The 22,949-nt window shown below is 42.9% G+C and overlaps 1 protein-coding gene across 1 annotated transcript in view; it reads left to right on the top strand.

Moving 5' to 3' along the window:
* The window catches only part of AFF3 (ALF transcription elongation factor 3), a 335,141-nt gene that overhangs the window by 290,982 nt on the left and 21,210 nt on the right, over nt 1-22,949 (top strand). Inside the window, exons 12-16 of the mRNA XM_066577159.1 lie at nt 2,114-2,241; nt 4,244-4,307; nt 6,922-7,058; nt 10,244-10,315; nt 19,175-19,268. Coding sequence (XP_066433256.1) covers nt 2,114-2,241; nt 4,244-4,307; nt 6,922-7,058; nt 10,244-10,315; nt 19,175-19,268 — 495 coding nt within the window. The remainder of the gene's footprint in view (nt 1-2,113; nt 2,242-4,243; nt 4,308-6,921; nt 7,059-10,243; nt 10,316-19,174; nt 19,269-22,949) is intronic.

The following is a 22,949-nucleotide window of genomic DNA, read 5'->3' as shown; positions in this document are numbered from 1 at the left end:
AGAGACACGACAGACAAGCATGCATAACACCAGCTCTGAGTAAAAAAAAGATGTAACAGCATGCGGGGTGCAGATAAAAGGAAATTCTTTATTCCTCCCAAGAAAAAAACAGATGACGTTTCGACTTAATCAAAGTCTTTATCAAATCTGTGCATGCTGTCACATCTACTTTTTTACTTGGACTGTTGGTGAATGCAAGGATCAGGATTCTGAATGGTGACTTGCATATATCCATCCGACCGATTGGTATGAGGTAGTGCTGTTGAAATCTCTCCTTTCTCCATAACATTTTAGTAAAGCACTAAAATGACCAGCATCTACTACCAAGAGATGCTGGTATTTGGCTGGTGGAGTATTTCACGCTCAGCCAGCGCAATTATCCTTCACCTGTGAAGCCGTGCTCATAGAAACCTGCAGAACCACAGGTCCCAGACACACAACTTAACAGCAATTCACACTTCCCTTTCAAGCAGTTACAGTATATTGGTGCCAAAATTCTAGACATCATAAAATGTCCTTAGGAGCAATTTGATTTTAACTTTTTCATGACCAAGGGTCCTTGATGCTCCTACTTCTTGGTTACATCTGGTATACACTTCTATAAATGATGATAGCTTTGCATACCATGACTATTTTAACTTTTATTTCCTCAAGCCGTATGAAACTTTCATTTCCTTGATTAGTTTAATAAATTTTTTAACCCCTCTCATGGCCGCCCTTTTTGTTTTCATACTTTCATTGCCACTTTCAAAAGATCATATTTTTTTTTTATCTTTCCTCTGACATAGCTACATGAGGGCTTGTTTTAGCATAGCATTCAACTTGCCATATACTTTATTAGAATACTTTTTAAAATTTCTAAGTGGGGCGAAATAGAAAAGAGACGCAATTGTGACATTTTTGGGGGTTTGCTTTTATGGCATTCACAGTGCAGTATACTTTTTTATGCTGTACTATTTAAAACAAACACCTTTTAAAATATTACTTTCTGTCGCCATCTATTGACCCCTACTCCCATAACTTTTTGATTTTTCCATTGATGCAGCTGTGTGAGAGCTTGATTTTTGTGAGCTGGCCAGTAGTTTTTTATTGATACCATTTTGGGGTACATATAACTTTTTCATTGCCTTTTTAAAATTTTTTTTTTCTTGGAGATGGGAGACCAAAAAGCACAATTCTGGCTTTGTGTATTATTTTTCTGACGGCATTCACCGTGCTGGATTAATGATCTGAAATTTTAATAAACTGGACCTGTACACACAGCGATGCCAGTTTTTACTATTTTAAAAAACTTTTTATTTGACAGGGACCTTGAACTTATGAACATTTGCTAGGTGATGTTGCATTATACTGTATTTTAACAGGCACCCTTATTAAGAAGTGTCACAAGCACATCTTAATTGGCAAACAATCATGGGATCCCTTGGGCCCAGTCTGCCATGACACCTGGATGACACCCACATAAATGTCTGGCACCGCATTCTCCCTTGGAAACAATGCTTATAAGGGAGAATTCCTTCATAATATAGCATACAACAGAACATTATATAAAACCTCTCTGTGCCTCAGTGTAAAAGAATAGGCACCTGGAGATAAAGTCTGGATGAAGAGCAGTTCGTGGACACCATATAATGGATCCGTACCACACAGATAGGGCTGCATGCATAAGGCCTTTCATTATTTTACTTTCTTGTATTTGCTTTCTACTGAAGGTGATATGGTTTTTATTGAATTCTTTAGTACTCACATTGATACAATTGTGAGTTATGTCTCGTTCACATCTATCGGAGATTCACTCCATTAAAATCTAGGCAGCGCTATTTTGTCCCGTAAAATGCTGGAGGGCATTACTGAAGCCAGATAGACCACCTTAAGTCAATGAGGTCTCTTTGGCGCTGTTCAGGTCTGTCATAGGATGGATCCGTTCCAGCCAGGAATTCCATTTTCCTTCCCCCATGATGGAAACTATGATGTTAACATATCCTTACCCATCAAGGAATAGCTCAGTATTTTTATTAATAGTGAAGAGAAATGGCTGCTATCTTTTTCGCATGACTGTATTGTATTGTACTGTATTATAATAACTTACTGTATAATTATTATCTTTTGTTAGAGATCACAACCATCAAACAATACAAGATCTGTATATAATAAAGATGACTTAGATTTAAACCATTGGTCACCAGCACTGAACGGGCATACAGATACAAGGATAACTAAGCAGTTGCTTGAAAGCACAAGGTACAGCAATACAAAATAAAGTTGTATGTGTAATTTATAGAGTATATGATATTATGTGGCAATGTGAACTTACAGGTTTTATAGTGGTGATGTTACATAAATTACATTGGTGCCCATGCTAGTTAGAAACTACATATCAGGGCAGGCCAACACAAGCGTAGTTTAATAGCATATTACGCTCACGTACATCGGTGAATGGAGTCAATGAAAGTACATTCATTGCATATGATACGCATGTAAAAAAGAACGCAGCATGTTCTATTTTACCACTTATTATGCACGATAGAGCCTTATTGTTCTCTAGGGGTGAATAATAAATGCTTTACATACGCATTTAGATTGAGTATGTGTGGTGAATATCTGCAATGTCTCACTATTGACCCAGCTACTATATTTATTATAGGACCATCCACATTACATTCTGTCACAAAGCTGCTATATGACTTCTAAGGGTGCAGTGAGACAAGAGTTGTTTACACATCGCTGAGCAACGTGTAAACCACGCTCCTGACATGCAGGAAAAGATCGTGTGGCCGGGCTGTCTCTAGCACTGTGGAGCTGCCTGGTCACACATCCATGGTACGGGCAGCGTGCTTCCTCAGCTCCCATAGGAGCCTATGGAAAGCACGCTGCTCTGCGGCGCACCACAGAGCTGACAAGTGAGTTTGCACTTACTGTCCTTTCTTTTTTAGAAGCGCAGATTCTAAAAAGGGTCCGTGTGTGTGCTTGCATAGAAACCTATAGGTTCCTATAGCAGCGTGGTTTTCACGCTGCTGTAGCAGCGTGTAAACCACACTCATCTGACTGCACCCTAGTAGTGGAATAGTGATTCATTCTAGTCTTCTATTTGCCAAGAACATGTAAAAATGACATTATAATAATTGTGTTTGCACAATGTTTAGTGATTGTAATTATAAAAAGAACAGGATGTAGTCATGTAACAATTGGTTCGAGTTTCAGGCTCTGTGCGGTTCATGTCCACAGTAACAGTGAACAAGAAAAATATTTCCTCTTATTGTTCCCCTCCATTGGGATGGGGCAGTGATCCACAACTATGAACTCTACTAAAATTTGGGGTCTCAGCTTTTGGCTTGAATTCTCTTATAAAACAGATCTAGATATAGTCCAAGAACGAACTAATAAAGCAACCAGCAAATCATTTATTTCATGAAATATATCATTCCTAATATCAGATGCCTCTTACTCCTAGTGGGGTGTCACACATGATTGGGAATTCCTCAAGGGAAAACTCTGCACCAAAATTTTAATGCCTTCGATGCAGATTTTGCCACGGATTTGCAACAGAATTGCTGCAGATTTTGCTTTTAGCAAATCAGCAATTTCACAGCGAATCCACTGAGAATCCACAGCATTTACAATAGCAACAATGTGGATGAGATTTAAACAACTCCTCATCCATAGGGCTTAAAAACACTGTTGTAGGTGCAACTTCGCTCACCAAAATTTCTTCCCCTATGCCAGCTTTTCAAACTCCGCGCAAGAGTTTAAAAAGACCGCGGGAAGATAGGAGCGGAATGAATACAGCATGTGGGGAAGATAGGGCATAGTATTCACGGCCGAGAAATCCCTATAATAAAAATGAAACCACTGAACTCCATTGAAATCTGTGGTTTGGTTTTGTCCCGTTATACGGCCATGATAAGGGGAGAAAAACACGCCTATCTGTTCTGGCCCATAAATTGTGCAGAAAATCAACATGGAAATAGAAAAGTTCCAGATTTTAAATCCACAGTAAATCCATTTATGCTGCGGATGGAATGCATGAAATCTGTGACAAAAGTGCATCATTTGGGATTTCAATAGATCTGCTTTGTTTGGGCAATGTCTAAATGATTCGGCTATGATAATACTATAAGTAATTAGGAATGCTGATAATTATATAGATTACATTTTACAAAAGGTTATAAGCAGGTAAAAATACACCTGCAAATAACCGCTTGATATAAGAATACTTCTAAACATTGTCGTTTTGGTTCTGTAGACCTCACAACGCAGATTACTTTATGCAGGAAGCTAAACGAATGAAGCATAAAGCAGATGCCATGGTAAGTACACTTTCCTCCCAGATACACTATGCTAAATTAATTTTGTCCTGGTATTTATGGGCATGAAGTTATCATCAGCACAAACCACCAAACATAATTATAAAACCTATTACAAGCATGACTGGCTTTGTTAAATTATAGATGCTTGTATCATTGAGTGTTTTTTGTCAAACAATTACTCTGAAATAAGTAATTATACAGTCTCAGTTTAAGGATGTTTTAAAACTATCGTTATATTATTTTACAAACACAAATAACCTTGTATGATGTAGCTATAGAGGGATCTGGGGACATTCAACAGACGTCATGTCTTTGACTCTCAATGTCACTTTCATGGCCTCATGTGACCTTATTATTATTCATTATCTGAACTGAAAGAAAGTCTGTCCCTAAACAGACCCTATAAATTAGGTAATGCAGGATGCCCTGATAGCAAAATCCACATTGAATCTCTGTGATAAAATGTCAGCCGAAAATTGCAGCCATCTAAAGCATTGGATTCCAATGCATTCGCTCAGATGGGCCATTTTCCGGCGTGTAAAATCGTCTGTCCGGAAAATATAGCATATACACTGCCAATTCTGGCAGTCACTTTTATGCGTAGCTGAAAAAGATAGGTCTTGCCCTATCTTTTGGCCGCAATCAGCCTGCAGCTCCAATAGAAACTTATGATAGCTGCCGGTAAGGGGAGGGACTTTAGCAGCAGCTTGCGCTGCCAAACCACCTTCCTCTTCCTTTGCCGGCAGCTCCCATATTCCTGGGAGGAGAAAGTTTAGCGACGCTGACAGAATTCCAGGCTGTGGCATATATACACTGCACTCGGCCATGTGAAAGGGCATGGAAACACTAGAGTTAGCTGCGACTTGGTCACGGCTTTCTCTCGCTCATGCAATTTTTGGCCACAAAGCGGGCGGCCGAAAATCGCAATGCCCGCGTGAAAGAGGTCCTAGTGAATAGGGTTTAAGAATCCCCATTCACTCCAGTGACAAAAAGATCTGCAACGGATTCTTGGCATGATGCAGTTTTTCAAATCCGCAACATGCTCTACCTGTTCGTTGCACTATATAAAAATCAAAGGATGTTTGCATCTTACAAGTGTGGTATTTTCTTTGAGAACTGTGAACAAGAGTAGTTTTCTGTGTGCTCCCAGGCTTCCAGTGTCTCTGCTCTTGATATTCTATAGCCTTGATACCGTTACTATTTGGCACTACGGACCAGCGGCACTAAACTAAGTTATGGTGCTGTGCGATGGTCGCAGTGTCCATTAAAGTCAATGACTAATAGTAAAGAAAAAGTTACATTGACTATGTTAAATAGTGCAAGTCTGTCTAACTTGAGGATAAAGTCCAAACTATCGACTATTAAAAATGCTGCGGGGGCAAATGGAGCTGACGGTAAATTACTGCCATTTGTTATCCTACACAATGTTGCTTCTAAAATTTACACTTTGATAAACAAAATATTAAAAACCAGTTTTTGTGCATACTAATAAGATTTGCCTGCTTAACGAAAGGGCCAGGGCGTGACAGACTGCTCTAAGATTACATTGCTCCTGCCAGTTTATCGCCACCATATGCTCTTCCCTAGAATAACTAATCAAACATGTTTTTATTGTTTAATTTGCCCCAGACAAATAAAACCTAATTGACGTTTTATCTAGATGCATTTAAGGCATCTAGATGCTATGTTAGCAAATTAGACTCACTTATCCATTCTATGGGGATCTTGCATTATGTGACATCTGACTTTTATAAAACAACAGCATCCAATTTGTTTTCAGTCATCAGTGTCATAAAACTGATTCCCTGCTCCTTTTCATTATGTATCCATCTGGATGAGAAGAAGAAACACATTTTATTACTATTATTGTCGTTGAAAACCAATTACATCAAAAGATGGAAAACAATTTCAAAAAATTCAGCCGGCATTAGACATTCCTATTATATCATATATGGAAATCAGCATTGATATTACAGCATGTCATATCGTTTACTGCACCTGAAGTTCTTTAGTGGTCACTATAGGATTGACAAGTACTGCTTAGCCTTCTGTTTGTATTAATAGAGTTATGTCGCCATCTAGTGACTGAACTTATTTACAACACAGCAAGGTGCATGCTTATACTTTTTACTAGTAGAGTGAGGCCTCATGTCCACGTAGAAAATAAAATTTAAAATCCGCAGCGGATCACCCGCGTGGTGGTGTTTTAAAGTAATTTAAAAATTTCATGCGCGTGAAAAAAAAACCAACACGCTCCATTTAAGTGCGGATTACACGTGCGGGAGCACATAGAGCTCATAGCTCATTTGATCTCCCGCATGAAAAAAGAAAGGAATTTAAGTTCATCCGCACTGCATCCACAGCAGAAATCCGCATTACATAACCGCAGCGGACCTGATTTTCCCCGTGGACATGAGGCTTGAAAATTTGGTGGGGAAAGAAGGGGGGGGGGGGGTGTATCTAACTAGTTAGCTTAAAGATTCCCTCGCATTTTTTTTTCTAAAAAAATATGCACAATAAAATATATGCCAAATCTGAGTTTTCTAGTCATTTGTGCACATTTCTCCTTCTAGTATGTATAATATTGCTGTATTTTGTATTTATTTTTCACAAGGTGGACAAATTTGACAAAGTACTGAACTATATAGAAGCAGCCCTGGCTTTTATTGAGTGTGGAAATGCCCTGGAACATGGGCCAGTGGAATCAAAGTCCCCCTATACAATGTACTCGGAGACAGTGGAACTGATAAGGTAATTTCTACTGACTTGGGGAAGTATCTCAGGTTGCAATCATCATAAACATGGAGTGCTAATATTGTGCACTGCTAGCAAACTGTGCAAACTGCAACATTTCTGGAAGACAAAAGAGTTTGAAAGAATTTTCCAAATGTAAAAGACCTATCTTTGCAATAGGCAATAAATATCAAATCAGTGGTAGTCGGACTTGTGAAAGACACCATGTTCTATACTGATTTTCATGGTATTTTTGTTGGCATTTGTTCTTGGACAAGAACACTGTAGCCATACGTGACATTTATGTCTGTAGTCAAATCTAAAATGCAATACATACAAAGAATTTTGTAGCATTTTAGTGCTTTTTTGATTCAGTGGTGGTGTTTTCAAAATGCAGCATCAAACTACTAACGACGACTTGTCTGTCTGTGCGTGTGAGTGGGTTTGTGAGTGACTTGCACGGCCCCTGATCACATGATGGTGATATCATCAAAGGTCCTTCATCCCTAGTGAGGCAGTTACACGCTCCGCCCCTGATCACATGACACTGACATCATCAAAGGGAAGCACACGGCTGCTGTCCAGGTAGGTGTTCGTTAGTATTCCATAGCAACTGAGGCCGCAGGGGGTTTGTAGTCTGCACAAGGATGCAGGACCTTTGGTGACGTCACCGTCATGTGATCAGGGGCAGAGCATGTAAGTCATTCACTCGGGATGAGCATCACCGTCATGTGATCAGGGGCGGAGCATGATGGTGACATCATCACAGGTCCTTCTCCAGTGCTGTGCTGTTTCTGATCTCTGTTGTATGGGATAAACAATGTAAGTAGCAGTGTTGTGTGTGTGACGTGCATGTAGCACAGCTGTGCACCACCAGAAACACTGGTACTATAATTTCCCTCATAATTACTTGTATGCTAAAGGTATGGCATTCTTCCCATAGGCTTCGCTATAAGAAAACGTGTGTATAAAATGATTCTCAATAAAAAGCAACCGAGAAACAGCAATAAAAGCTCCATGAAAACATGTTACATTTAAAAACACAAGTACTTTAAAATGTAAAGGTGTTCATATTACATTTGGTGAACAACACCAGGTCCTACTTTAGGGCTTATTCACACCAGCATATATTGGTGCCCATTTTCACAACTGGCTGATAATCTCTACCATCTGATGCATTGGATTCCAATGCATCAGATAACACGGGGATATTCCCGTGGCGTAAAAGGACCTGGCCGGCCAATATAGCGCCGGGCGCTTTTACGCCAGGCGGGAAAGATAGTCCAGCAACTATCTTTCCCGGCCGGAATATCGCCGCTGCCATAGACTTCCTATGGGCCAATATAACGCCGAGCGCTTTTACGCCGGGCCGGAAACATAGTCCTGGAACTATCTTTCCCGGGCGAAATATGTCTGCTGCCATATACTCCTATGGAAACCAATGACAGCGGCTGGAGAAGGGAGGTGGGAGGGAATTTAGTGACTGCTAAACTCCCTCCCTCTTCTCTCCTCCCCTCTGCCACTTGCTGGCTGTTTGCAATGGGAGGGGGCGGGGAGAAGTTAGTTGCTAAGCTCTGCCCCCTCCCCTCCCATTGCTGGCTGCCAACAAGGGGCGGAGAGGTGGCGGGAGCTTAGCAAACAAGCTCCCACCCTGTCCCGCCTCCTCCCCTTGCTGAGAGCTAGCGAGGAGGGTTAAAGGGGGGAGGCAGCTTAGCAGAGCTAAACTGTCTCCCCCCGCCCAATGGCACTGTGGGCTTGGTGTATATGCGTCGGGCCAGGGCCGTCTGAATGGCTGTACAAACATTAGATTTGTGCGCCCATTCACACGTTTTTATGTCGCCGGTGGTAAACTTAACAATGCATACGCCTGTGTGAAAGAGCCCTTACTATCATTTCTGCCAGAAAGTGATGTAATTGTAGTGGAAATGTATGCCAGTTTTATAGCTGATACCTAATCTCTTCATTTGTAGATGATGAATCGCATCATTTTTTCCAAACTAATATATTACAACAATTTCTTTTCCTCGCCTCTTCTGAGGTTTGTAGGAACTTTGAGACAACTACTCTCATGATATATAGTTTAAATTCAGTAGGAAAGGTTAAGATAAAGCTTTGCTGTAGTCATTCACATGTAACCACCTTTCAGTACTCCGTTTCTTTATTCATTTTTTTCAATTTTTTCAAATTTCAGTAATAATTCAAAACCAATGAGTTGTGTTTGCTCCGATTCCCGTTGCCTAACATTATACTTTGCTTTAAAGTCAAAACTCATTCAATGTGAGAAATGTACAATTCAGTCAAACATCTAGAAGAGAGCAAAAAAGTTTTTTCTCAGGGTGACTACCAACTACAGTTTTTTTTTCACTGCGAAATTCGCAGCATTTTTTTTCTGCAGGGGTCTATGGGACTTGTAATGTTAAAATAGCGATCGCAGTAAATTGCGATTTTGCTGATCGCAATTTTAACATTACAAGTCCCATAGACCCCTGCAGAAAAAAAACGCTGCGAATTTCGCTGTGAAAAAAAACTGTAGTGGGTAGTCACCCTCAAATGGATATTGTATTCGCCAACCATATGGGATCGGTTGAAGAACAAAGACTGCAGCCCTGAACACTCTCACCTGTGTCTGTGTCTTTTTGTGCCCCTTTATAACATGAGTACTAGCATTGTGAAGGCCCATTTACACGAGCCAATGATCGCTAAAAAAAAATTGCTAAAAGGTGATCGTTTTAGCGATAATCGTTGCGTCTAAATGTGCGCCCATCGTGCACTGCTAGCTGATCGTTAAATTTAGTCCAATCTAAAAATCGTCTTCAGCCTTATCAGTAGTTCCCTTCGGGGAGTGCTGATAGCATTGTTTCCCGCTGGAGAACAAAGGATCTGAGTGCAGATAAGAGCCCTCGGGCTATTAACTGCATTCAGGAAGACTTCATTTGCACACTTAATTGCTCTTAAGTAGCTGAGTAGCTACTTAATGGTTTACGCAAAATAATCGCTCAAAGCTGTCACTCAAACTGTCCTTTGAGCGATCTTTAAGCAATCATTGGACCCTGTAAACCAGACTTAAGTGTTAATACAATATGTGTAAAAATTGTCAGTAAACAATGCTACTTGTGTGACTGCAATCTATGAAATCCATGGGATTTATTTTTGGTCCACTGTGTTGTATCTGGATACTTTATATTTTTATTGTTTTTTTAAAGGTACGCCTTGAGGCTGAATTCACATTTGAGTCACAGTGCGTCTACTCAGGACAAGAAAATTACTGCTTTATGGTTTGTATTCTAACAATGATTTCGTTTTTTCGCCATTAGTTCTGTTTTACTCATGAATTACAATACATTATAATGCACTGTAGTACTTTACTTATATAGCTTTATTCTAAATGTAAAGAAAAATCTGCATGAGAGATTCTCAGCCTATTGTACCTTGTGAGCCATCTTCAACCTTGACTGATTGTTAGAAGTCGCATTCACCTTAAAATGAAGGAGAGATAAATTAAATGTAGAGAAACAAAAATTACAAGTTTTCTTATACATATGCCGGTATGAGTTTAGCTATAGTATTATACTACCTACATTGGCACTGTTTGATGGGTAGAATAGTTCTCTGCAATAATGAAGCATAGAAACCTAGACAATTGACTGCAGGCAAAGCCCACATGGTCCATCTAATCTAATTTCTTATGACAGATCTGTGCTCATTCCAGGCAAACTTGAATTCATTCATTGTTGATTCTCCATCGATATCTGCTGGATGTTTGTTCCAACCATCTACTACTCTAAAACACATATTTCCTGATGTTCTTTCTGATTTTCCCCCATCTAATCTCAGATTGTCCCCCCTTGTTCTAGTGTTTAGTTTTCTAATAAAAACACTTCTACTATGAACCTTATTTATACCTTTAACACATTTTTTTTTTTAACTCGTTTTATTGAAAGCTCTGTATTTTGTACAGTAACTGAATAAAGAACTTTGGTTACATCATAGGCTCATTACACTCATGTCAACAATGCTTTAGTACATTCCATTAACACATACAGTTGTTACATTCTTTATGACAATGTAGTTTCTTTGTAGTGTCAGTGGAGGGTATGATTCTTTGTTGGTTTTATTAGGTGTTTCTAGGCGTCACTGTCCTCAGCAGGTTTTGGAACTGATCCTGCGTGAACACCGTACTCGTTGACCCACACCATCTTTCCCACACTTTATTACATTTTTCAGGGCATTTTCTGTTTTTGTATACAATTTTTTCATATGGCAGAACGGCATTAATGATGCTCTGCCATTTTGAAAGTGTCGGGGGGCGTCTGTCCATCCAGCGCAGGGCTATTGCTTTCCGGGCATAAAATAATACTTTAGTAAGAAATATCTTGTCATGGTACTGCCATTGTTCTTCGTCCAGGACACCTAACAGGCACACTGCGGGGTCATGTGGTACTGGTATTCCCAGTATTTGTGTTAGGAACTCTATGATCTCTCTCCAGTATGCTTGAATGTCTGCACAGTTCCATATTAGGTGGTTAAAGTTTGCATTAGGTTATCCGATTCATTTTATGGAGTCTGATCGGTGTTAGGTAGCACTGGTGTAAAATATATAGTTGTGTTAGTTTGTTGTTTGCCGCCGGTGATACTGTGGTGTATATGGACATTGCTGTTTCCCAATCCTCATTAGTGAGGGTGGGAATAAGTTCTCTCAATCTCTGCATTACTGTCATTGGTGTGTCTGGAATTTTAGCTTGCAGTAGATGGGTGTACAGTACCGATATCAGGCCTTTAGGTCCTTGAGTTCGCAATATGCCTATTAATGGATATTGGGAGAATGTTTGTCTAGGTCCTGGGAACTGTGCGGTCAGTGCGTGTCGGAGCTGCAGATATCTAAAGAATCCCGCTCTTGGAATCTGGTACAGTTGTTGCAATTGTTCAAAGGAGGCCAGCGTTTGGTCTACGTATACATGCTCTAGTGTGGTAACTCCTGAATTTATGCAGAATTGTTTGCCCAGCAGATTCATCAAGTGTGGTAATGCTCTGCTGTCCCATAGGGGAGTCTCCAGAGGGGTGTTCTTCTGTCCAGTTAGTGATTTGCATGTCTGCCACACGTTCACTGCTAGTCTGTGGATGGGTAGCATTTGTTTAGTCATTAATCCTGGTTTTTCCAGGAGGATCCAAAGCGATGTTTCCATGAGGAAACACATCCGATGGTGCTCGGAGTTAGGGAGAGGCGCGCTCGATAACCAATAGCGGAGATACCTAACCTGTCCCGCCAAGTAATATAGTTTAAAATCTGGTAACACCATTCCCGCCATCTCTTTAGGGCGCTGTAGGGTATCTAAGCGTAGCTTGGCTCTAGAATTTCCCCATATGAATGATGTTATTAAGGAGTTAGTTTTTTAAAGAATTTCTGTGGTATAGTTGTTTCTGTGTGCTCTAGGCAATATAGATATTTGGGGAGTATTATCATTTTTATGAGGTTTATCCTGCGGATAGTGGTAGAGAGCTCCAGCCTTTCAATTTTTGCTGCAGAGTTGTCAGTAGCGGAGTGATGTTTAACTCGAGGCTCTGGTTATGGTCTCTGGTGATGTGTATTCCAAGATATTTAAATCTGGGGGTGATTTGTAGTTTACAGAATACGTCTCCCATCCGCCATCCCTCTGGTGGTAGGGGCATAAAGGCGGACTTTTGCCAGTTGATGCATAGGCCTGAGAAATTTCCAAATTTATCTATCAGAGATATGGCAAGCGGCAGGGTGTTTCTAGGGTCCGACATATATAATATTATGTTGTCTGCATACAGGCCTGTTCTGCCCTCTCTGGGCCCTATCTGGACGCCTTTGTATGAGGTGTGCTGTCGGATTCTCAGGGCTAGGGGTTGGATTGCAATTGCAAATAGAAGGGGGGAAACTGGGCGCCCCTGTCGGGTCCCCCTGTGTAGTGGAAAGGAGGCGGAGGCCAGGCCGTTTACCGTTACCCTAGCAGTCGGGGCTTTGTATAGAATAGAGATCCATTTTATGAATGTGTCTCCGAACCCGAATTTCCATAGAACTTCAATCAGATATAGCCACTCGATGGAGTCAAATGCCTTAGCTGCGTCTAGTGAGGCCAGGGCCCAGTCTGATCTCCATCTCCACCCCACCTGTGTGATCACCTGTGTTCTTCTGATGTTGTCCGATGTTGATTTACCCGGAATGAAACCGGATTGGTCGGAGTGTATAATTTTCCCTATGATTTGGTTTAGTCGGGTGGCTAGTATTTTAGTAAGGATTTTATAGTCCGTGTTTAATAGAGAAATAGGCCTATACGAGCCGCATTCCTCTGGGTTTTTGTCCGGTTTAAGAATGAGAACTATGTTGGCCTCCAGCATCGACTCTGGGAGGTGGCTCTTATCAAATGTGTATTCATATAGGGAGAACAGGTGTGGAACTATTTCTTTTTTGTAGTGTTGGTAGATTTCCACTGGTAGTCCGTCCACGCCCGGAGTTTTGTTCTTTGCCATTTCATTTATTGCTTCTTCAATCTCTTCCATTGTAATGGGAGAGTCTAATAAGGACTTGTAGTCATCTTGCATTTCTGGGAATATTATGTCAGTTAAATAGGTCTCTAGCTCTGCAGGTGTGTAATTGACTCGCGATTGATATAAGTCGTCGTAGAATTGTTGAAATCTATCTAGGATTTCTTTCGGGTCTGTGAGCATTATTTCCTCAGCTGATTTAAAGGGGTTGTCCCGCGCCGAAACGGGTTTTTTTTTTTTTTTTAACACCCCCCCCCCCCCGTTCGGCGCGAGACAACCCCGATGCAGGGGTTAAAAAAACAAACCGGAGAGTGCTTACCTGAATCCCGGCGGTCCGGCGTCTTCATACTCACCTGCTGAAGATGGCCGCCGGGGTCTGCTCCCTCCGTGGACCGCAGCTCTTCTGTGTGATCCATTGCCGATTCCAGCCTCCTGATTAGCTGGAATCGGCACGTGACGGGGCGGAGCTACACGGAGCCGGCATCCTGCACGAGCGATCCCATTCATAAAAGAAGAAGACCCGGACTGCGCAAGCGCGGCTAATTTGGCCATCGGAGGCCGAAAATTAGTCGGCACCATGGAGACGAGGACGCCAGCAACGTAGCAGGTAAGTATAAAACTTTTGATAACTTCTGTATGGCTCATAATTAATGCACAATGTACATTACAAAGTGCATTAATATGGCCATACAGAAGTGTATACCCCCACTTGCTGCCGCGGGACAACCCCTTTAACTCTCAGTATGGATGGGGGGCAGTCTCCTGTCGCGCCATATAGGCAAGTAATTTGCTGGATTGGTTTCCCTGTTCAAAGAAGGATTGTCGGGTAAAGAAAAGGTTCCTCTGGGCTTTCTCTTTCAGATATAGTAAGTAGTCTCTGCCTATCTGGAGCCATTTGTCTCTTTTAGTATCTGTAGGGTCCGCTACAAATTCTCTTTCTAATTGTTGGCATTGTTCTGCTAAAAGTTCGCCCTCCCTTGCTGTGGCTCTTTTAACAAATGAAATTGAGGATCTTAAGCAGCCTCTGAGGTAGGGTTTAAATGCCTCCCACATAGTATATTTGGATCTGATCCGGTATGCGGTCATTAGGTCCAAATAGCGAAAGCGAGAATGGGTGTACCCTTGGTCTCTTGATTGTAATTGGGCCTGGGTTTTTAAGGATCATACGTATTGGCGAGTGATCTGAGACCCCTCAAGGTAGGAACTCTATTGAGTCGATTTTAGGGAATAGTGAAGGGGACCCAAATATATAGTCTATTCGGCTGAGTGCGTGATTGTGGGCTGCATGGCAGGTGTATTCCTTTTGTTGCGGGTGAAATATTCGCCATAGATCTAGCCATCCCGTCACCGAGATAATAGAGGCCAGGTGGGTCTTATTCGTGTCTCCCTCCCTCTGAGCACCACCCCCAAATCTATCCATGGCGGGATCCATCACCATGTTCATGTCTCCCTCTCTGTTGGCATCATAGAAGAAGAGAGTTTGTCGCCTTCTCCCGAGAGAAGTAGACCACGTATCTGCCACAGTTAAAGAAAGTCTCAGTTCTGTGCCTTTGGCTAAGGTATACTTGTGGCGTATTGGGAGGATAGTCTCTAATGTGCAGTTGGGACCTGTAAACCTTTATGCAGGGGTCTCGACACCTAGAGGGAGGAAGAGAAGTGGTTATGTATATATTACAGCCCTTCTGGTCGTCGTCTGGTGTTCAGCCAATTTCCTGCTTCAGTTGGTGAGGAGAAGAAGCGGGTGCGAGCTCCGTCTATCACTTGCAGACGTGCCGGATACACCATAGAGTACGGGAGCTGCAGGTCTCTTAGTTGCTTCTTGACCCCGAAGAATGTTGCTCGCTGTTTTTGAAGGTCTGCCGAGAAATCCGGAAAAATGGACACATTAGTGTTGTCATATCGCAGGGGTCCTCCCTTTCTGGCAGCTTGTAGGATTATGTCCCTATCGCGGGAGTTGAGCAACTTTGCTAGTAGGGGTCTGGGTGGGGCTCCTGGTATTGGTGGCTTCATGGGCACTCGGTGGGCTCGTTCAATTACAAAAACTTGTGATAGTCCAGCATTAGGAAAGAGTTTACGGAGCCAACGTTCTATAAATTCTTCAGGCCTTTGCCCTTCAGCCCGTTCTGGTAGTCCTACTATGCGCAAATTATTTCTTCGTGAACGGTTTTCAAGATCATCCGCTTTTTGTCTCCAATACTCGGCTTTCTGCGTGAGATCTCATATTGCATCTGACATTGGAGTGACGGTATCATCTAGGGTGGAGATTCTGTTTTCTGTGTTTGCAACCCGTTCTATTAGGTTTTGAAGGTCTTGTCTTAGTAGGCTTACATCCATTTTTACTTCGTCAATTTTGCTGGTGAGCGTGGCCGTGGATGTTTGTATTGCGGATAGAAGCTGTTCAGACAGTTGTTGCAGCGTTTGTACAGTACCCTCAGTTGGATCTGGGTTGTTGTTCTTTGTCGCTGTAGCTCCCGCCGCGGTGGGCGCAGTGCGTTCAGGGCTGGGCTCTTTCTGGGTTTCTCCTCTTGCGAAGGCTTTAAGTTTGTCTACGGATGAGCTTTGTCTAGTGGGGCCCATGTTGCAGTTGTTTGGTCTTTCACTATAAGAGTTGAGTTCCCTGCGGGGAGTCTACAGTTACCGCAGTTCTGTTATGCCCTTTCCACGTGTCTTGTAGTACTTTTCTCTATGGCTCTGTGCCTCAGGCGCCTCGCTATTTTAGCTTCTGTGTGTGGTCTTCGCGCCGACCAGCATTCAGCTCTGGGGTTTCCCCTTCTCCTTTCCCCCTAGTTCTCTGGGTTGTATGGTGTTTAATCCTCTTGTGGGTGGGTGGGGGTCTTTCTCTATGTCCCCTCTGATTACCTTCTCTCCACATTGTTGGCTGGCGACGTCTATAAAATGGCGGTCACGGCGCCTGTCTAGCGGTGTCGTTCTCCCAGCTATCTGTGCCTCCGGTGTTCCGTTGGTGACTCTGCCCTCTCCCTCTTCACTTCAGCGGCTCTATGCTGGGCCTGGGAGCAGCGTTATGTTGTGCTTTGGGACCTGTATGCTTGCTGATGCCAATCGCAAGATGGCCGCCGCGGCCGCGATTTCGCGGGCTTTTTTCGCCGGCGGCGCCTTCGATTTCAGCGCCACGGGAGCTCCACCGGGGATTTAGTCTCCTTTCCTCTCACTCTGTGTGGCGCTGTGCCGGGCCTGAGAGCAGCGTTATGTTGTGCTTTGGGGCCTGTATGCTTATTGGTGCCACCCGCAAGATGGCCGCCACGGCCGCGATCTTGCGGGCTTTTTTCTGCCGGCGGCGCCTTCTATTTCAGCGCTGCGGGAGCTCCACCGGGGGTTTAGTCTCCTCTTCTCTCACTCTATGTGGCGCTGTGTCGGGCTCGGCGTCCTCGCCGGCAGCCAGCGCCTCTCACAGTGTGGCGGCGGTCGCGGGTCTCCGCTCGAACCGCTGATGGTACCTCTGCTGTAGCCGTCCGGGAGCGTCGTCGGGGGTTCGGTCCACTCCTCTCTCCCTCCGGTGGTGTTGATCTGGGTCGGGGGACCCTCAGGATGTCCGCAGGATAACGGGATTGCCGGTAAGCGGAGGAGCTCTCCTCACATGCGGCCGGTCAGCTCGGCTGCTTGGCCACCTCCTTTAACACATTTAAAGATTTCAATCATGACCCTCCTTTCCTTTTTACCTCCAGGCCAAAGAGATTTAGGGTCCTTTCACACGGGATGACTGTCGGAACTTGAGCACTCAACAGTTGTCCCAGCGATAATTGCTCCTGTACTTTCACACAGGAGTGGGGTTCGCTCAGTAAATGGAGGTTGAGTGGACTGGAGATCGGTGCGGCCCCCCACCTCCAATAACAGTAAATAGGCAGTTGTTCATAGATTAACAACTGTCTGCTTACACCGGCCAATCGTCTGATTTTTATGTCCGCAGAAACTCAACATCAAACGAATTATCGTTCGTCTTTCAGTCGCTGCAGCATTTACACTGAAGGATTATTGTTCAGGTTGCTGTGATCCAGCAAGAATCTGAACGATTATCGTTTAAGTCTTTCGTGACAAGTTTTATTCTTGAGATCTTCCAACATTTTTGTAGTCCATCTTTGGACTCATTCTATTTTATGAATGTCTTTCTGTAGATGAGTTCTCCAGAACTGAACACAGTATTACAGATGTGGTCTCATCAGAGCTCTATACAGCAGGATCACAATCTCCCTCTTTCTACTGGTTATACCCTTAGCTATGCAGCTGAGCATCCCCCTTGCTTTCCCTGCTGCCTTACTGCACTGTGGACTCATTTTGCAGCTGCCAGAAATCAGAACTCCTAAATCATTCTCTTCTTAAATCCTTTTTTGCTTCTCCCTAAGTGAATAATTTTACAATTGGGAACATTGAACTGCAGTTTCCATTGCTTTGATCATTTATCCACCAGGGCTAAATTATGTTCCATGATTAAGACACCAGCAGGAGTATCAACAGTATTGCAAACTTTTGTGTCATCCTCAGAAACAATATAATAGGACCCATTACAGACCCTTGTAGTCACCACTTGTAACATTATCCTGTTCAGCCTACACTTCACTAACAATAACATTGATATCTGTCTTTTAACCAACTGTGAAAGCATTGGGCTGTCAAAGAATTAAGTCCAATTTTCAATAACTCATCTATGAGCTCCTTTTGTGGAACTGTATTCTTAAATTCAGATAGCTGATTTCCATGGCACTACCTTCATCCACCATTTTTGTGACCTGGAGAAATCAGCAAGATTAGTTTAATATGATCCCTTTTTTTCAGGAGAGTTTCCATTAGTTTACTACAGATGTCAACTAACTGGCCTGTAGTTCCTAGCCCTATTTCCATCCAAGTGTATGGGCCTGTCCCAGGTTCGTGCTGCCTCTTGGTCGGACAGCCTGAACCTGGTGACATGATCTCTTTAAAAGTGTTGCACTAAAATAGACTTTTATCACCTATCCATAGCATAGATTCTAGAAATCTGATCAGTGGGTATTTCACTGTTGAAACCCCCACTGATGCTGAGAATTGGGGTTCCTTCTCTCTCTTCTCATCACTGCGGACTTATTCCACCAATGCACAGTGATGTGGAGATTGAATGAAGTGGTGGTTGCCCATGTGCGCTTCCATTCATTTCAACTGAGCTTATGGAAATACTGAATAAAAGTGCTCCGCTATCTCCAGCAGTCCGATTGAAGATGAATGGAGCAGCACTGCGCATGTGCAACCACTATTCCACTGCAAGCTCACTGCAGAGGGTTAGGGTAGACATTGAACCCCTGTTCTTGGGATTGGTGGGGTTATCGAGGGTGATCTAGATAGGTGATAAAAGTCTGTTTTGGTACAACCACTTTAAGTGCTTCCAATATAAACAATTCTGCTTGTTTTTTCAGAACATCTGCCCTTCATGTGAAAGGGAGAGGAGGGTGAAACTCCATTATATTTTACTATCTATCTTTATAGTCTATAACTATTCTACTGACATAGATGTTATAAATTATGTTGCTGCTGGTGCAACCTCATCCATCACATTTTTCAAAACAAAATACAGTATTTGCATGTTGGGTGCGATATGCTATATGGATTGTACTGGCATATTTATATATTTTGTTTGTTCATAGTTACCGCTGTCTGGCTCTTCTCTACTGGAGAATGTTTCGCCTCAAAAGGGATCATGCAGTGAAATATTCTAAAGCTCTCATCGATTATTTTAAGGTAGGAGTTGAATAATATTCAAATTTTTATGGCAATGTCTATGGAAAAGTAGAGATGTTTAAAACAGATGATAATCCACTTATCAGGCAAAATTAGGTGACAAGCAAACTACTGTATCACAATGGTGGGGGAATGACATTCAGCACAAGCAGAAAGTAATGTTACGTTCATGTTCAGTGCAAGTACAGAGATCCTCACAGATGTCACCAATACGTCAAACCTTGATGTGATTAATGTCTGCAGTGGACCAACTATACATGAATTAAGACACCAACACATAGGAAACACCAATATAGGAGTGGGAACACTCTTCCTAACCAAATTCGGCTTGGTGAGCCCAACCTAAAAGTAGAGTGATCGTCCCAATAGGAACGGCCCCTTGTCTCAAACCTAGTGGACCTAGCCTGTCCCTAGTTGGAGGATAGGAAAAAATATATAGTAGATGGAAATTATATATATATATATATAGCAGCAGGGGGCTTCACTCGCATCTGGATCGCCTACCTTTCGAACCGGAAAATGGCCACCACACGTGTAGAAATGTCTCAGGAGACTTCATTTTATTATAAATCTGGCGCCTGCCAGCATTTATTTCAACATCACAACACACGTACAGCAAGCAGCAGTAAGACAAAGTCCATAATCTAGAGTTCACAAACACACTGGGTCACCATCACTAACCCTGCCCGGGGTATCTACAGGACGCCTTCCTCTGTCAGATGTGTGACAGTCCGGACTGGTCCACACTGGACCTCAGGCTCACAGTCCTGATGCGGAGTCTCTCACCGTCTCTCTGACTGGCAGTCAGCATTCCCCTTGAATGTGACAGGACTGACACTTTTAACTTTTGTTTCTGCCACACCCACAGATGTTAACCCTATCTTGGGTTCTAGGATTCCTGTCTGTAGCCCTCTGCAGGCCATCCTGCCCTTGTACTATATATATATATATATATATATATATATATATATATATATATAACAAGACAAGGCAAAGGTGAATAAACCCCACAGTAAAAATATCACCACTGGTATGTAGCTGCAGGTGACCGCTGCCACACAGGACCCTCCATGCAGGAAAATAACCAGCACCCATGTAAAGGTGGAACTAGAATAGATACATTTCCACTATGGCCGATTGGTCAACATGGAGGTGGTTTACCTAGCCAGCCAATCAGTCCATACATCACAGGAGATATTGTAGCATAGAAGAGAAGAAAAGAACCTTAAACACTGAGGGATTGCTGGCAGACAACACCTAAGATAACTTCTGCAGTGACATAAAACACTGAGGGATTCCCGATAGACGAATGCTAAGGAAACTTCAACAGTGACTGGAAAAAGGCACTCATTGGCACCAAGCACCAAATGACAGAGAGCATCCTCTAAAAAGTGTGATCACGTGGGCCGGGGCTGACGTTGCGATACCACCTCAGCTCCACTTCCTGAATGCAGCCGGCACACAACACCAAGTAGGTTGCCTAACAAAACTGTTTTTCATGACATAATATTGCAATTTTTACCATAGTTTGACACATTTAACCCCTTTCTTTCCCATGAAGCCATGCTCCTTTGTCAGATATGTTGAAAAGAAGTGTCCGAAAGCATTATAAGCGTGGTGCAAAGTATATTACAGTTTTTTAATGTAATTTGTTCCAGAAAACTGTCAAATTATTAATAGTAAATCTGCCACAATGTGAGCTTTAACAAAAAAAATTGTAACCATTTTTTTTATTTTTAAAAACTTTACAGGGGAGAGCCATATTGGAGATGCACACCTCTTTCCTGTACCGTCTCTTTATGGCAGTGGATATAAGCAAAAATGTCAGATTATATTACAGTGACCAGGGACTGAGAACAGTCCCCATTCCCCGAGACCAAGGAGTGACTGGGGAGATGCACGCAGAGCCTTATCTGTGTGCATAATGTTACCAACCTGCCTTATATAAGTCCCCAGCAGTTCATTTCAGCAGTTATTAAATCCCCAACCTTCTAATGATAATGAGAGGACTTTCCTATTCTATATAGCAAAGTTGACAAATGAGCTGCTGAAAAGAGGAAGAACCTGTTGTATCTGGTTGTGACGTACCTAGGAGCCCTCTGTCGGGCACCCTCACTTTCATTATAACGCTAGCACTAGAGACTTCAGCATTCCGTGTATTGTTCCTGTGTGTATTACTTTAATATGGAGCTGTTTTAATGGTTTTTCTCACTTGTCAATCAGGCTCTGCCAGCACACCAGCGTGTCTCTCTAGTAGCTAATGAGTGTGCAAACACTCTGTACCTGCTCAGCTCTTCATACCCTGTCCGTAATTATGAAGTTCTCCTATTGTGTTTTCTACACTAATCTATTTAGCTGAACTTGTTCTGATTCTGAATTCTTGTATACCTGTTCTGATCTGTATATTTATTTGACCTGACTATCTATCCTGATTCTCTTTATTCCCCTCTGATCTGATTACCTGCATTGCTGTGAACCTGCATTCTGACCTCGGGGCTGTCTGACTACCTGTTGCCTGCTGTCTTGATTCTTATAGATTTCCTAGTATTTGACCCTGCTGTGTCCCTGACTTCCCGATTCTGATCTCAGGCTTAAGGCCCATTTACATGCAACAATTATTGCTCCAAAGTCGTTCAATCTTCCAAATTTGCACAATAATCGTTACGTGTAAATGCAAAGCCATCGTGCACTATTTGTTGATTAGTTGTTTATCGCTGAGTTTCAGCGTGCATAAAAACGGTCGTTAATTTGTTTGCTTTTCGCCTCAGTTAAATAGAATTCCTTCAGTCTTTGAAAGACTGAACAACTTAAGGGGAAGGGGTGATTGTTTGCCTTCAAAACACAATGACTGCTTGTTTACTCACGTAGCAGAAAACAATGGCTTATCTTCACACTAAGGCCTCCTTCCCACGAACGGATTTCCGCCGCGTAATTCGCGGCGAAAATCCGCTGCGTTGCACGCAGCTATTAGGTTCTATTGAACCTAATAGCACAATGCTCACGATGCGTAATTCCACCGCGGAATTACGCACCGCGATTTCTCCCGTCCTCACCCGCAGCATGCTCTATTTTCTGCGGGTGAGGACGGGCTGTACGCACTGACGGCTTCCATTGCAGTCAATGGAAGCCGTCCATTCACGCTATCTCCCGCTGTAACCAGCGGGAGATAGCGTGAAAAAACGCTTTCCCGCCCACCGCCGAGCGTCATATGACGCCAAATGACGCGGTCCGGCCGCGTCACGTGACACGGCTGGTGACGCGAGAGCGGTGGGCGGTGACGAGCGGTGACGAGCGGTGACGCGGCGGTGGTGGGCGGGGAAGCGATTTCACGCTATCTCCCGCAGGTAAGTATAGGGGCTCTGGGGGGCGCCGTGACGGGCTTCACAGCGGAATATTACGCTGCGGAGCCCGTCACGCTCGTGGGAAGGAGGCCTAATTAAAACCCTGCCAGCCAGAGATTCCTCATCCTACACGCCCAACTGAGCATATAGCATATACAGTGTTTAGTTTAGCTAATGAGGGAAATGGAGATAATTTGAAACGATTATCTATACATTTAAATGCTGAACATTTCTATGCAAAAAAGTGGTTAATTCGTTTATTCGTTCGTTCATTCGAACGATAATCAGTGTGTGTAAATTGGGCTATACTTGACTCCATTAATGTTGCCTGTTTGCTTAA

The sequence above is a fragment of the Eleutherodactylus coqui genome, chromosome 1 (genome assembly GCF_035609145.1).
Source record: "Eleutherodactylus coqui strain aEleCoq1 chromosome 1, aEleCoq1.hap1, whole genome shotgun sequence".
Lineage (NCBI taxonomy): Eukaryota > Metazoa > Chordata > Amphibia > Anura > Eleutherodactylidae > Eleutherodactylus > Eleutherodactylus coqui.
The sequence above is the reverse complement of the archived record's forward strand: the minus strand, read 5'-3'. Positions and strand labels throughout refer to the sequence as shown.